Below are 16,783 nucleotides of genomic sequence, written 5' to 3'. Positions count from 1 at the left end.
ATTTATATATTATTATTTTTTTTTCTGAATAAATAAAATTCTACGTTTCTCTTCCGCAATTAACTTTCAATAAATTTTATGTATACACAAGCTGGACTTAAAATACAATATTTCTCAGTTTCATTCTTCGATCGTGCTTTCGAAAAGTTGAACTCGCAAAAATAGAATCGTCGTCCTCACTGGCGATTTCTTCTGCATTCACGGAAGCGTTAACGTGAAAATTAATCTTTCTCTCTCACTTTTTCTTTCTGTCTCTTTCTCTCTCTCTCTCTCTCTCTTTCTGTTTCTTTCTAACTCTCCGTCTATCTCATACCAGCATCAAAAGCAAAGTAGCTCTGTTTTCGTTTCTGCTAGAACTTCAGAAAGCTCACCGTGACGTTTTTCTCTCGCACCAGTTATTCCACTCTCTAGTTCCCTTCGTCCCTCTTCCTAGCAAAGCATTATTTCCTTCGTAGACGTTTTTTTTTCTTTTTCTTTTTTTTCAAAATTCGTTCTCTCTTTTTCCCGACATTTTTCTCAAACTCGTCCGTGACGATGCGGCTTTGTTGTAGGCGAACGAGAAAGATAGAAAAAGAAAAAGATAGGGTGAGAGGAAAAAATGAACCCACAGAGATCCCAGGGATGAAACAGGAAAGTAAATACAGTCCACGATATAATGGTTGTTATCCGTGTCTCATGCCGCACAGTATTACCAAGCCCGATAGCATAGATACACCCTGCGAAAATGACAGTCATCCAGCTCTCTCTCTCTCTCTCTCTCTCTCTCTCTCTCTCTCTCTCTCTCTCTCTCTCTCTCTCTCTCTCTCTCTCTCTCTCTCTCTCTCTCTCTCTCTCTTTCAACTCTGTTCTCTTCCTCATCGTGTAGCTATGAAACAACAGAGATGGCTTAAATTAAACGACGCTCCGCGCACGCGAAAGCGTGTTCTCTTTCAAACCTGGATTTTACATTTGCTTCTAATTAATGCCATGCATTATTTCGAATACACTGTGTATGTAGGCATCGGTTCTACGATTTACTCATTCCGTAATATATATATATATATATATATATATATATATATATAAATTTATATGTATTCAAATACGTATATACTGTTTTCATTCATATCTATCATTCATATTCATTCCTTTTTATTTTCATTGTTTCTTCTCACATTTACCATTTTTTCAGAACACAATCCTGCCAGAAGCCGTGCACTTTTGGGAAAGAGCACTTATGGTACGAGAAACGAAGAATACCATCAGACTGAACAGGTTAGAATATGCATTTTTTTGATTCGGGATAGCTTTTTTAACGGGGCCATTAATACCGCGAATAATTTGATTTCAACGAGAGAGAAAAAGAGAAAGGAAGAGAGACAAGAGACAAGAGAAACACAATATTGTAGAACGCTACGACATATGCATACTTGTTTTACATACACGCCCGATGAGGCACTCGCGTTTATTTGCATAGAGACTGAAATGCTAAGCTAAAAGGGTGTGAATATGTATATATATTTGCGTTCGCCGCATACGGCTGGTCTAATTCATCGCCACACCGCCGTACCATAGGCAAGTAACTTCTGTTCGCGTTATGAAGCATTCACTTTTTGAATTTTGCGGTTGGTCAATTGGTAATATCTAAATATTTTCTAATTTACCAATGAATCTTTTTTTTTGTATCTTTTCAACAATTGCTTCGTTTCTTTCTTTCCTTCTTTCTTTCTCTTCTTCTTCTTTTCAAATTTTACGTCTCGCAAAATAGTTGTGCGATCTCATAAAATCGTATGCACGGCCAATGGCCACGTTCCTCTTCTATTTCTTCGGACATTTTTTTCTTTTGAGATGAAAATATCGTCGCGCAGATTTGCACGATTTCGTAGAGGCTCAGCGCAACGAAAGGGATGTGAAAATTAAAATGTATGTAGGTGTATGCACGGCTGGGAAAAGAACGCAAATATTTGTGGTGCATTCTACACCTTTTTTCGTCGCTACAGTTACCGCAACGTCGCCACAGTTACGTACGTATCTCTACGTTGGTATGTAGCTACCTACGTAACTTAAATTAATACGAGCTCGCTCGTATATACCGCGACGTCGTTGGCCAAACAGTGTACAGCCGATGTTCCGACGTACATATACCGCGAGTATAATAATACCTCGGACACTTCCTGCGTTCATTTGCGGCCACGTAGAAATCCAAGATAATTGCGACTCCACGACCATAGTAACACCGTTCTGTATCTTCTCTCTCTGTCTCTCTCTCTCTCTCACACTCTCTCTCTCTCTCTCTCTTACTTTCTATCATTTCCTCTTTGTTTCTAAATAATTATTAATAACGATCTCTTTTTATCATATTATTTTTGGAATTTTCTTACGTATATATTATCAGGATGATTTAACGATCGATTCTAATGTTTGTTATAAAAAAAAAACAAGAAAAAAAGAAAATTATATATTAAAAAGCTAAAATGTTGGAAGCTGTCAGTTTGCTTTCTGTCGATCGTGCGTAACATTAGCATGTAAATGTGCCGATAGAATAGGAATGGCGCCGACACGAGGAGGGATGGAAAATCGAGCTTCCATTATTCGAATCACTCGATTATCCCGATAGCTTCGCTCACCGCGTGGGCCGTTCCGATAAACGTCGCCGATACTCTCGTGCAATTGGCCCCGTTTTTCGTAGCAAAGAATCCTGAATTTATATTTAAAATGGAACGTTATCGTTATTTCAACGAGACTATAAAATAAAAGAAAGAAAAAGAAAAAAGAATAAAAAAAGAGAAAATAAGAAAGGTAGAGAGAGAGGGGGGGAGAGAGAGGAAGCAAGGTTTCATTACCAAAGTGAATGAAAATTATCGATTAGGGTCTGTAAGTTCTTTGAGATTAGATAGGAACGTCTATCTTCTCGGAATAATCCACGCAGATTACCCGTCGCAGACGAGAACGCAAACTCGATCGAGGATAAAAGATTCCCCCGTTTTTTTCCCTTTCGTATTTACCCTTGCGAGACGAGATTACGAGGATGAAAATTACAGAGGAGTGAATCGTTCAACGGCCGTTCACGTCATCGTCGTCTAGACATCGGTCAGTGTAAACTCGATTGAGCTGATACAAGAACGAGTATCGGCTTGGGGGAAAAGAATAGGGATAACTTAGCGAGGGGTAAGAATAGAAAGGACCATCGTTACGACCGTTCGTGTATCCCGAGTTTATCACGCTCGAATAAATATCTCGTACTTGTCTCGAATATTTTCAAAAGAAAAGGCAATAGTAGAAAAGGATAGTAAAGTGTGTATAAACGTGTAAACGCGCTCATATATAAATATACTGTGTATATATATATGCGTATGTGTGTGTGCGGGTGGGAGAACGATTCCAATGTTACACGTATTTACATCAATCTTTTGGCAACTTTCGCTGTTATTACAGCCAATAAAAATCCAAGCGAAAAACCGTCGGTTATCTTAACTCGTCACCTGTCTTATTCCGATATTTCGCACGATCGGCGTCTATATATCAGTGTAGAAAATTTCACCTCAAGAACGATAATGTCACGTGACTCTCCCCACGCTCTTTCTCCCCTTCTCTTTTCTTCGTCCTACTATATATCGGATTTTTCTTAATAAAAAGAAATATCTTTATTTCTGCGAGGACTCATGAGGTATTATGAAAATAATATTTTTTATTTACCCGTTCATCAAATTGAAAATACGAAGAAAAAGATCGATGAAGCTTCAATCGAAAATAATTTTCTCTTGTCTGGTGGAAGAACTAATTTGTTGGAAATTCTCATTATCACGAACTCTGGTACATATATATACACATACATTTTCGATTTCGAATGGTCATGAGTGACAACATTAAAAGCGACGAAAAGTTAACCGCGAAATGCGAGAGGAAAGGTTAAAGCTATAAATGTATAGAGTATTCACAGTGTGGAAATTGTAAACGAAAATAGAGAAATAGTCTAATGTTCGTCATATACTTTATATTTTCAAAAATATATATATAGAGAGATATGAGAAACGATCATGTTCTTTTTTCTTTCTCTTTTTTTTTCTTTTTACTTTCTTTCTTTCTTTTTTTTTTTATGCGATGGAAACATCGTACATACACAAACGAGTCGATAGCTCGTCGTCGTTCGAACTCTTCGCTGTTCGATGAGAGATTTTACACTTGACGTTCCTGCCGTTTTACGAAACGTTACGACGTTCGAACTCTAATGTATTTCCTGTCGTTTGTAAATGACGATCGATCTTGAAGAAATCCTTAAAATGATAGGAAGAAAGTGAGTTGGTGAGAGAAACGTCGACGCAACGATAAAAATTTCCCGTGAATGACTTTATCTCAGCGATCTTGGTTTATGAAAAATTCAGAGAGTTCCTATCGGTGTTTTCTCTTATCCACTTGATTTGCGTCTAATGCATATTTAGAAACGCGAAAAGTTACTTTACTCTCTGGAAATCATTTGTATCGGGATAACGCAGAATGTATGTATTTTATTTAGTTATAAACAGTCGTAAATAATATATATTAATTTTTTATAATCCGAGAATATACGATACGATATAATCACAATACTTACTAAATTATAATAGTACGGTTCGAAAATATGAAATTAGTTTTTACTTACTTTTTGGTAAGCTTGTACTAACTCGCGATAACGGGGTAGGAGAATACATAGTGAGTGAGATTCCACCGAATTTAGTACAATTATTTTGTTGCAGTGGTCGTATAAATCTTGTCCGGTACAGCGTTACGTGTTAATGACCTCTAATAATTACCTACACCGACAATGCCCCAGTATGTAGTGGCTAACTTGAAATATATATCTGACAATTAAGCAGGCTCTTTCTTTGTCCGAGCGAGACGAGGATAATACGTACTTTTCATAGCTGCCTAATTTGCCGTTCATTATATCCACATTACGTCATCGTTTCACCTTTCTCTTACGTGTATTACGTATACATTTTATTATATTTTTTCCTCTGCCTGTTAATTCTTACGCCCGTGTAAATTTATATTAACGTAGTACGTACTTACGTTTAAGCTTGAACTCGCGGCTCATAAAAATATACACATATATGTATGTGTAGATGTAAAGTCATCGTCTTGATAAAACCTTATTTTAAACTCAGTAATGTATCCGCATAACGTTCACGCAAAAAGAGAGAGATAGAGAGAGAGAGAGAGAGAGAGAGAGAGAACTCGTTTGAAAGAGGTCGCCACATTATTTGCATTACAAAAACGTTTTTGATTTAAGAAAGTAAAATAACAATTAACGCTTCAGCCACACGCTTCGCGTGATACGTTTGTCTACGCGGCCGTGATGCCAATCGAAATTATATATGCGCGAACGAATAGAAGGTGGCACGTCAAGCGGCATATTTATTTCAACGTAGATAAGGTTGCTTCGCTTGATATAAAAAAATGGCAAACACTCTCGTATAACATATACCTATTTGCTATTACTACTACTACTACTAATACTACTGCTATTACGCGTGCACGAGCTCGTAAAACAAAATCTTGAAAAAACGCGTACAAGTTTTCTAATCTTAATCGACTTTTTCCTTTTATGACTCGTAGAAGAGAAGCGAAGAATAATTTCGAACAATCTCAGATAGGGAAGATTCATTTTTCTCCCGATAATCGAATCAATCTTATATCTATCTTTCTTGAAAATTCTAGTGAAAAATTGTTCTTTGTCTCTATCTATCTATCTTTCTTTCTCCCAACATTTTGCTCCCATCCTCTTTTTCCTTCTTCTATGTATTACAAACGATAAACGATAACGCAAAAAAAAAATAGTCGGACATACTTGTTTGTATGTTTTGTTATAAATCTACTAAAAATACACAATCGAAAACCCATAGGTAACTACATGTTCCGTACGTTGTAAATAAATAGTTTTATCCGGATGCCCATCCATCTCGATTGCGTTCTCGAATTATCTCCGTCGACATTAATGATTATTAACGATGCACCTACTCTGTGAGATTCCAATTTATTCTACTTACGGTATTCATGCTAGATCGCGATTTATTCTCCTTCTAATTTTCTCTCTTTGCTGCGAACTATTCGAAGGACAGTCTTTCGTACGCGAGAGATTTTCTTCTCTCTCTCTCTCTCTCTTACACACACACACACACACACACATATACAGATACATATACACAGAGATATACATGCACACACAAATTTGGTAAAAAGTGGAAAGAAGAGAAGGTAGGAAATGGAGGAAAGCGAGGAACGTGAGAGAGAGAAAGAGAGAGAGAGAGAGATAGAGAAACTCGTAGAAGCTGTGAGAATTACGAGGATCGTTTCGTTTTAATCCGTTCGCCGATTAATCACGCGAGGCAATTAGGAAACTCGGTGAGGGTAGCACGGATATGAGTGTAGCAGCATATGTGCGCGAGTGTTGGACCGGAATCTAGCCCTGCTACTGAACCATCCGCCTTTCGGGATGAAATTCACGATCGCTTGTCCGTTTCGATGTTGAAATTCTTCTTCGTTTAAAATCTAATGAAAGTACCAATAATCCATGTTCCGTGATATCGTCCTCTTTCATAAACATAGATATAGTAATGTAATACATGCGTTCTAATATTGCACGCTCGTTAATCTCTATGCAAGTAGAAAATAATACAGGACGAAATACATCTACATATAGACTTTATCTTGTTAATCCTATATACAATGTTTTCATTCTACGTTACGGGAGTATGGATATCGAAACATATGTCCCGTAAAGATCTACATTTTTCTGCTAGCTATCAGAATTCCAACTCGTTTTGTGTTTCGACCGTTCTTTTTAAATAAAAAGGAATAAAAGGAGCATATGTACGTAGTGCCAGGAGAGAGATACAAGATTGTATTTTATCGAACCAATTGGAAAACACGCGTTTCTATAAATTACTCGTCGTAAATGGTCGAAGGGAAATGTATTGTTCGACATTTTTCTCGAGAAACAAAAATAGAGAAAAAGAAAAAAGGAGATAGACAGAGAGAGAGAGAGAGAGAGAGAGAGAGAGAGAGAGAGAGAGAGAGAGAAACAGAGTGAGTTTGTATGTAGTTCTCGAGGAAGGGAAGGCTCTCTAGTCTTCATAGTAGACTCGATCCAAAACCCATGTGGTTTAGAACCGATCGGTTTTCACAGGCGTTTCTACAAGCACACGGATTTTCGATAGCTATCTTCCCTGCAAACTCGTTCATTTACGTGCGTATGTCGTTCGTAGTAAAGTTGTGTGCCCATTCATACCGACACGTGGCAAGCCGAGAAAACGATCGTCGCACGAACCACCAGCATACGGTCGTGTAATTGAATTCGACTCGACGAGCCGCGAAACTGCCGCCACTTACTCGTCGCACGATCTCGGCAACGATCGTTTCGTTAACAATTTACAACCCGTTAAATACTCGGCAGAATACACCGTTCATTGGGATTACAATTTAACTAGATTTTGTTCAGAGTTTGTAAAAGTGTTTTAGAAAATCAAAAATTTCTATCTTTCAAATTGAAATATTTTTTTTTGCTTGTAAAGTTCAAATTTTAGTGGTTAATTATTTATCTTTAATTTATACAATATTATATTATAAATATTAAAAGAAATTTTTATTATTACAAGATTCAAATAGAAGGAAACTTTAATCGTGTTCGAATAAGCTCGCCATTTGATATTCTCGATCGATTTACTTGGTTTCTGTTTTGGTGTTAACGTGCACAGTGTAGGTATTAAAATTAAATTTCCATGCTTATTTTTTATTAACAGTACATAACAGAATGGTCGCGAATGAGCTTAGAAAGGAAAAATACTTATATTTTAGATTTATTTTCGTAGACTTCGTAATGATCGAATTTAAAAAAATGTATTTAATACGTGAATAATATCAAATAACTATCATAATGATCAGATATTTCATTCTCGTATTAATATCGGAGGGATACTCAATTTTGCAAGTGCATTTAATATGAAGAAAAATGTGTATGAGGTTGAGCTCGTTATCACGCGTGACGGATCGCGTTTGATGTTAACGTAATTACTGCGTCGATCGAAAATATCAATTATCGAAACCGCGCGTACTCCAATTAATTCGGATAATCGAAGTTCGTGGCACAAATACGTTCGACGGCAAGTATTCTCTCGGAAATGTGAAATTTCGATGCTTCTATTCGAGCTTTCCCTTGTCTCTAGGCGCAGATTTGCTGACAGAACTTTTTCATCAAAACTTTGGCTACTCTTTGATTCTTCTCGAGCCTTCAATTTTGTAGGCAACCAGCTGCCCATCGTTGCTTTTCCTTTTCCTTTTCCTTATGTATTCTCGCCAACTTGGATTTTCTTTCCTACTTTTTCCTCCCTTTTTAACTGTAGTGCCTTTTCCTCGTTAAAACAACTTTAGAAAAAATGTAGAAGAAGTTTATTTAACTAAGAAGCCAAGGAAACGAAGAAAGAAGAACTAGAAATTATAAGTGCGAACAATATCTTCGATATCTCTTTTCATCTTATTTTTATTCTACATCAATTCCAATTTTAACGAGCCTTTCAAGATCTTCCAAGATAAATTATCAAGTTTCTCGACGCTTCTTTAAGTTGAGATAAATTTTTTAAAAATATAAATGCATCGAACTTAAAACTAAAATAGGACGAAAAGTGTTGAGCGATGCTTGAAAGGTTAGATCAGGATTTCCTCTGGGAAATTACTACAAACTCATAATCCCTGTACCATTCTTAGATCCTTCGTCTCCTGCTCCTTCATCTTAAGGACAAGACTTTTGTCTAGGATACGGCTGATGACGTTGGTAATTTAAACCGAGAATACCAAGATAAGCTACCTAGACGGAAGTGAATCTTCACGATGGGTGTTTACTTCGTTGATGAATAAAGCACACTCTACAATGAACGAAGAAGAAAATGTAAAAGAATAAAATAAAAATATTCACTGTGAAAGACTCGTTCTTTTCAGGACATCAACGTCTTGCTTGTTTGAGAATATTGATTTTAAAATATTGAGTATAATGCGAAGAAAAATTTAGTTATTCCTCCGCTATTCATCAAGGACTATACATTTGTAGATTAAAAAACGGCAGACACAAAGGAAATAAAAAACTAATCGCGTTAGATCATTTAAATGATAACATATTTATCGTATTTAAACTTACTAAAAACTAAATTAAATTTAAATTATAAATTTTTTATATCTTGTATAATAAGCAACCGGACTACCAACTTTAATCCTATAGCATCGTAAATTGGTCATAACGGTTATTGGCTCTTATTAAAAAGTTGTTCTACGGGATCCCCTCGATACGCTCTTTGGAACATCTTATATTTAACGTATTTAATTATAATATAATTATCTTTTGAATCCTTTATCGTCTTATTTTAATAATTAAGCCCTTGTTTTATATCCATCTTATAATGGTATGCAAACTCTTCCTTTTTTTTTCTTTCTTTCTTTTTTTAATCTTCCCTTTAGAATAGAAAGCATGGAGATCGATGAAAAACTATCTAGTTCGAAAGTTTAAAACATATGTATATTTTTGTTCGGAGTACATTTGTTAGTATCAAAGAAAAAGCACGAAAATATCTCGTCTTTGTTGGTTTTATTACTTTCTAAAGGCACGTATGGAACATTTAACGTTCCCATGACTTGTTAGATGTACTTACTTCTTAGTTTCACGAAGTCGAACGAGTCGAAAAAATATCGACTGATGCACTGCCAGTTATATTACCTTACAACAAAGATGAAACGATTTCGTATGCTGGCAGAATACAGACTTATCGAGTAAACATTGGATTCTTGGCATTTCTTTTCCCGAAACGAGTTACCCGTGCGCTCCCTTTGCATTCTGATGCGTTCGAGTCTCATAGGAGATAGTACCGGTGATGTAGTTTCCTGTACTTCTAAACGAATATCATTCCCTATTTTGTGGCATAAAAATCTCGAAAAAAACATTCGCAGAAATGAAGACAACGGGTTTGATATTAGAGATTAATCATTTAAATCAAATACTCAATTTAAACTTTGAGACTATTGAAAACTTTGATGATATTCGATTTTATAAAAATCTGTGAATTCTTATATTTATTATATTTTATTTTATTTTTTATATTGTATATATATATATATTACAGGTATAAAAGAAGCTTTAGTAAAAACTGGTCGGATTTTTTCGTTTTTTAGCTTTCGAAGAAATCCAAGAATCGCGTTACTTTCTGCCATCTGCTTTGACATCCTTTTCAGGAATGCAACGACGAAGGGAAAGCAGGTTTAAAGACGCTTATGTATTCCCTTGCGCTTCTTATCGGCTACCCTACTCGGGGGAAACGTCGCGAGTAACGAAATCTATGCGTCGAATCAATTTTGCAAGAACCTTCCGGAATCCTTCCGACTTTTGACATTTTACCGAAGCCTCGGTGGGTGGACGTATGGATACGTTGCATTGGAATCGTGGAGGATGAAGGGAGGGAATGGATAGGGTGTACACAGTCGGATCTTACCGAGGAATCGAACAGGGGAATACGTTGCATTATTCAGAAAGCATACTTGCTGCGAGGAAGAAATGTTTCTCATTCTTACGAACTCTATTCGATAGATCGACGTTGAACATTTGTCGCTTGGATACGCACGACGTACATTATTTTTGCGTTAGAACGATCTGTTTAAATGATTCGAGAGAATTATATTTCATTAATTTGTTCGCTATTACGGATTACGTTAAAGAAATGAAGTTTAATGGATTTTAAATAATACGATTTAAAAGATTTTAAGCAATACGATTACGAGACAGTTTTATGAATTCGTTCTCTTCAGACCTTTTTTGTTCTTTTTCTTTCTCTTCTTCTTTTTTTTTTGCTTTTTAAGGTGACGATACGACTTTTAAGATACAATTACGAGACATTTTTCACAAAGTAAGTTTTCTTCAGACGTTTCTTTTTCTTTTTTTTCCTTTTTTCTTTTTTAAAGATGAACAACAGAGTAGAGGAAATTAAGATTAAAAGAATGAGGCTTCAGTTTATCTCTCTATCGATCACTTCTTATCGATATTTAATTCTTTCGCGGCAGCGATGTCTCCTTTTTGCACGACGAAAACGATCGGATCGTTCTAAGATAACGAAGAGAAACGATCTCAGCTTACGACTCCGGTTAAGGGAAAGAAAAGACAAAGGAGAGAGGATAGGGAGTGAAGGGCTTTGGCTCTTTGGGCCGAACATTGAAGTACCGAAATGAGAAAGATCGTAAGGGGAAGAAAATACTCAAGAAAATACTCAAGAAAAAGATAGGAGGACAACAACCAAAAAAAAAAAGAGTAAAGTAAAAAAAGAAAATAAAAGAAAAGGAAATATACCAGAGAAAGAAACGGACCTCGAAAAATATTGTTTCCATTGCTTCTCATACTTTTTATCACGCAATTTCTTTCATCCATATATTTTTTATCCGTATAACTTCCTTATTTTTTCAAGATCACTTCAATTGTCTGATATTTTCACCGAAACGAAAGACTCTAATAAGCCGTGCGATATCCTTGTAAGTATCTATCGTAAAATGAAATTAAAAGAAAAGATATTAATTATACGAAATAATAGAAAATAAAATCAATATAAATTAAATAAGATTTCAACAACAAAACTATACGAGATATACGTATATAATTACTAAACATTAAATTGAAGCGATATATACCCATAAAACTTCTATGTTCTAATATGAGAATATTAAACACCGTGAATTCTGAGGGCTCAAGAAACACTAATAAACATGACCGATAGTTACCGCAATGGGAACGCTATCAGCTACCTTTCGTTGTGAACCATAAATGCCGAGAATATACGATAGAAGCTGCTGTTACCATGGTAATTAAATACAAATATAAGAGAGAGGGAAGTTTATTGTTATGATATTGTAGCTAATAAACTCTCTATATATATTGTTTACGAAAACTTCTTGGAATCATTTATATTTGAATCTAATTATTCCACATAAAGTATACATATGATATTATTCATTTAATCGTATTATTATTTACAATAAATTATAACTAAAATCGATTAAAATTAAACGTAGAATTTTTATTTATTAAGTCCTCGTATATAATCCCAAGACGAAAATCTTCGATAAAATTTCGTATTTCTTTTACACGAGAAGAAGGAAGTATCGCTTTCAACGCCATTAAAATCTGAGAGGTAAAAATATGGTGCTATATTAAAAAAAAGAAAGGAGAAAGAAGAGAAACGAAGAAGGGAAGGGAAGGAGGGAAGGGAAGAAGGGAAGAGGGATTAAGTTCGGAGGATCTCCTACGGGAGAACAAGATTTGTCGTGGCGCAAAGCGTTCCCATAATTTCAAGGACAAGCTGTGTTCGCTCTAGAGGATTACGAAGGGTTCTTATGGTGGCACATACACACGTCGCCTTTCCTATACGTGTTACAGATACATGCTCATCCTATAAGGATTGTTTTCTCTCTCTCTCTCTCTCTCTCTCTCTCTCTCTCTCTCTCTCTCTCTCTTTGTCCCTGGCTTTGTTTCTCTATGTCTATTTGCTTCTCTCTCTCTCTCTCTCTCTCTCTCTCTCGATAAAGAAACGGATACCAGTTTCCTCTGTCTCGTATACGAATAGCAACCAAGCGTGGACAGACAAACGTCCTGACTCGCGAATTGAAACGAACTGTTCCTGCTCTTCGAGCTAGTCACCTTCAACTCGGTGTTCCGCTTAATGAATCCCCAAACGGAGTTTGTTTTTGTTTCTTATAAAACAACATCATATGAGAATCGAATGTAAATTCTAACACGTGCTTTCTATTATATTAATAAGAAAAGTAACCTTGAAAAGGTTTATTTATAATTCTAATAAATGATAAAGTAATATTGTCTTTAAAAATATATATGTGTGTATATATATATATGTATATATATATATATTTAATATATATGTATATATATATTTATTTATTTAAACGTATTATGAATAATTTTAATTAACGGACAACACGAGATTACTTGAAACGACGTGAGTAATGATTTTTATGAATATAATGAATTTAACGATCGAACGAATTCTTCAATTTAATATACTCATACAATCGAGAATGAGAAAAGTTTTTGCGATTATTATCTGTCGACGTTTCATCGTTAATTAATCAATGACAAAAGGCAACTTTTCTATTGTAACATTAATCCCATTCATCTTTATTTTTTTTTCCCTCTCTCCTTTTCTTTCTTGTTCAATCTATATCACAATAGTTTTCAATTTATAGAATGTAAATTAAACGAATCATTGAATCTTTTCATTTGCGATAACTTTTCTTGATAACAATAACGCAATTCATTTAAAGTAAAATCAAGCAATTCGAAATCCAATGTTGTATTAAAATATATGATGAAACATTTTCTTCCATATAATCGATTAAGAATTCGCGATTAAAATGTTTTATAAAGTGATTTCGTCAAGAAATTGATAAATTAAACTCGAACAATCCGTGTAACGGTACTAAGGATAAGGGAAAGTGATTTGTGTCTATTAGCTGTTTGCATCTTACTTGATTGAGGAAGTTCCTAATAAATTCCCCTTCAACCTTCGCTTAGCAAACATTAAATATGTGTCTATTGTGTCGGGGACTTTTATGTACGCTCGCACGAATAACTTCAAACTTCCAAAGTAGACTTTGAAACTTAAGTATTATTATTTATGCACGATATTTTTTTCTCTCCTTACAAATCAATTAAAAAAAAATAATAATAATAATTAATTGAAACTATGTTTAATAACGAGCATATATTTATGCTCGTTATTAAAATAAACAATAAATAAACAAACAAATCGAACTTTTATATCTGTTAATGATAAAAGTGACCAATTCTTTTTATTACCTCTCGTACATCGAGATTTTCTTTTACGATCCTTGTTCTTCGAAACACGTATTACGAGAACAATATAGTAAGGCTCTCACGCAGAAAGCATGACACGAATGAGATCACAGAAAATAAAGGTTCAACCGAGGAATGGAAAAGTATGGTTCTAAGGAAGACATAGATCGAAATGATAAAAAGAAATAAAAGAAACAGAGAGAGAGAGAGAGAGAGAGAGAGAGAAAGAAAGAAAGAAAGAGAGAGATGAAATGGTAAAAAACTAAAGACCGCATAGATGTTAGCATTATCAAAGTCATTTCCATTTAGAATCCATTTAGAAAATAAAACGTGTATGGAGAAAGCTACAGTATGATTCATATATCTATATATACATATATATGTGTGTATATATATATGTATACAAGTAAAAGAAAAGAGAAAAAAAAGAGAAATATAAATAAAAAGAATAAAAAGAATAAAAAGAAAGAGAAAATATTAAAAAAAAAAGATAGGTAGATAACGGCATAAAAGATTTTTTAAACTAAAGAACTAAAGCGATGCTTCAACTTCTCTCTTTCTCTCTCTCTCTTTCATATATATATGTGTGTGTGTGTCTGTATTTATATGTGTATTCAACGTCATCGTGTGGTTCTGATAGTCCACGTGTTCGTTCTAACGATAACTGGAATACGGAGATCGTTGTAAAAATTCACGAAGCTCGGGTCCATTCGTTCAACCGGGTACTCTAAAATCCATTACGAGAATATGCTTGCTCGTTCATTTGTACGCGCGCACGCGCATTTTCAGCTATTCTCAACTACTTGTTCAAACTTTTAATCGGATCGTTCCGCTCTCTCATTTTTTCTTTACCCTTTCTTTATTTCTTTTCCTTCTTCCTTTTTTTCTTTTCTTTTTTTTTATTATCGATCTTTTTTTCGACGAGAGCTTTCTAGTCGATCGAACGATTCGCGAATTACGAACGTGAGTGAAAGAAAAAGAAAAAAAAGGAAAAAGAGAATAAAGACGAAGGAGAAACGAAGAAGGAACGAGTATTTTACACGCACGAATTGCCTTTAGATGAATCCCTGATCACCGAAAAGGACGAAAAGGAATAAGAAAGAGTGTTTTCTACGATGTGCCGGCTAAACCGTTTCGTGCGTTACGATCGTACGTTTCCTACGCTATTCTCTACTATCTCCCTCGAGGATACTTTCGATTAAACGGCGAGGAATGAATCCTTTAATCGAGATTCCATGGGAAATAGAAATGGAAGGAGAAGTGAGAAACTACGGTACTTTTTTATTCGTCGTTTTCTATACTGCAAGTAGACGAACGAACGATGAAAACTAAATATGCAATAAAGTGGACGGGATTAGGAAGTTCTTTCTTTTTGCCAAGGATTATATATCATATTAAATATTTACGATCACGGCGTTACGTTACATATTGCAACGAAAATATTTTTCGAACGACAGAATCATGTAAGGCGACGGATACAAAAGAGAACTATTAAAACTTTTATCCTTTTGAGAGAGGGGAAAAAAGAAAAAAGGAACAAAAAGTTAAATCTTCCAAAAAAAAATTTCTGTGATTCTAGAAAGAAGCTGAAGTTGGTTTGCCCTGTACACCACACTCCTTTTTATTTTCTACCCTTCAGCATATGGCTTTCCTTTATCAACCTCGGCAGACCCAATAGGGATTATGGGAGACTGGATGGAATAGCAGAACGGTAGTATAGGACGGGATAGCATCTCCTGCAGGATTTCCGGAGATCCTCTTCTACTGATTCATAAATATCCCCTGGCCGTAATACCTTGCTGAAAAGACTTTCGCGACTACCTCTGCGATGATACTTGCCTATCGCTACGACTCGTCTCTTTCCTTTTCTCAAGTTTGCTTGAATCGAAATCACCAAAGAAACACATTTCTTCTCGCGCTATCCGCTACAACGCCGAGACAATTTGTTCCTCAAAGAAAAAAAAAAAAAAATAGAAGATGATATCCCTTCTAAAAATTCTATTCATACTTCTATTTGTTTCAAGCTTCTGTTAGCGTTATTATATTATTCTTCATACGATGATGTAAGTCTCGAATTTTGTTGGATTTATTTCAAAAGTTTATAAGAATAAAAGAAAAAAAAGGTAAAATATTTTGAATTCGTTTGATTAGTTTTATACGAATGTTACGCTTTTATTATATCGAAGGTATGACTTTTACTCCGTAAAAATATTATTCAAAGGATTTTCATCTCCTTACAACGAAATTGGTTTATCGCGAATGTACGATCTTTTTTCTTATTGAAATATCACTGTTGTCTTACCAATGACTTTTATTTGTTTCTCGTTTTTTTTTCTTTTTTTCTACTTGAATATTCACTCTCATTCTTAAAACGTAAGAGCAATCTACGACAATGAAATGCACCAACAATGATTTAATAACAATCGGAGAGAGTTTGTAACCGCAGTTCTGGTGTACAATGAATAGAATAGCCTTGTCGTGACTTTCCTTGGACGACCGCTTTTAGCTTGGAACAAGAATACACTGCATTCTCTCTCTCCCTCTCTTTCTCTCTTTCTCCCTCTCCCTCTCTCTCTCTCTCTCTCTTTCTTTTCTTCTACAAGGCAGTATTGTATGAGAAAATTAATTATTCGACGACCTTTGTGAGCAATTTTTCTGGTTATTACTCACGGACGAAGGAAAAGACGTGGACCGCGTTATCAAAGGGAACTTGCTCCTACGAAGAAAGATTAAGTGGCGTACTTTAAGTACTTCCTCGAGACATATTGTAATTAAATCTGCATCGTTCGGAGTTTGCTACCCTCGAATTTCCGCCCTATTATATATACGTTCGTGCGTGTATTAGTATGAATGTCCCTTCGAGATACGCTCTATTGTGCGAAACTTTCGAACGAAAACCGACATATAGTGAAATGTTTGAACGTTTATTGTATT

General features: G+C 35.1%; 1 protein-coding gene across 5 annotated transcripts in view; it reads left to right on the top strand.

Annotated features, from left to right (window-relative positions):
- LOC127063912 (leishmanolysin-like peptidase) overlaps nt 1-16,783 on the top strand; it is a 238,491-nt gene that overhangs the window by 198,983 nt on the left and 22,725 nt on the right. For all 5 annotated transcript variants that reach the window (XM_050994220.1, XM_050994219.1, XM_050994222.1 and 2 more), the window contains one exon: nt 1,172-1,254. In XM_050994220.1, coding sequence (XP_050850177.1) covers nt 1,172-1,254 — 83 coding nt within the window. The remainder of the gene's footprint in view (nt 1-1,171; nt 1,255-16,783) is intronic.

Source organism: Vespula vulgaris, chromosome 5, assembly GCF_905475345.1.
Source record: "Vespula vulgaris chromosome 5, iyVesVulg1.1, whole genome shotgun sequence".
In the NCBI taxonomy this organism is placed as follows: Eukaryota; Metazoa; Arthropoda; class Insecta; order Hymenoptera; family Vespidae; genus Vespula; species Vespula vulgaris.
This window is presented reverse-complemented; position numbering and strand designations above follow the sequence as displayed.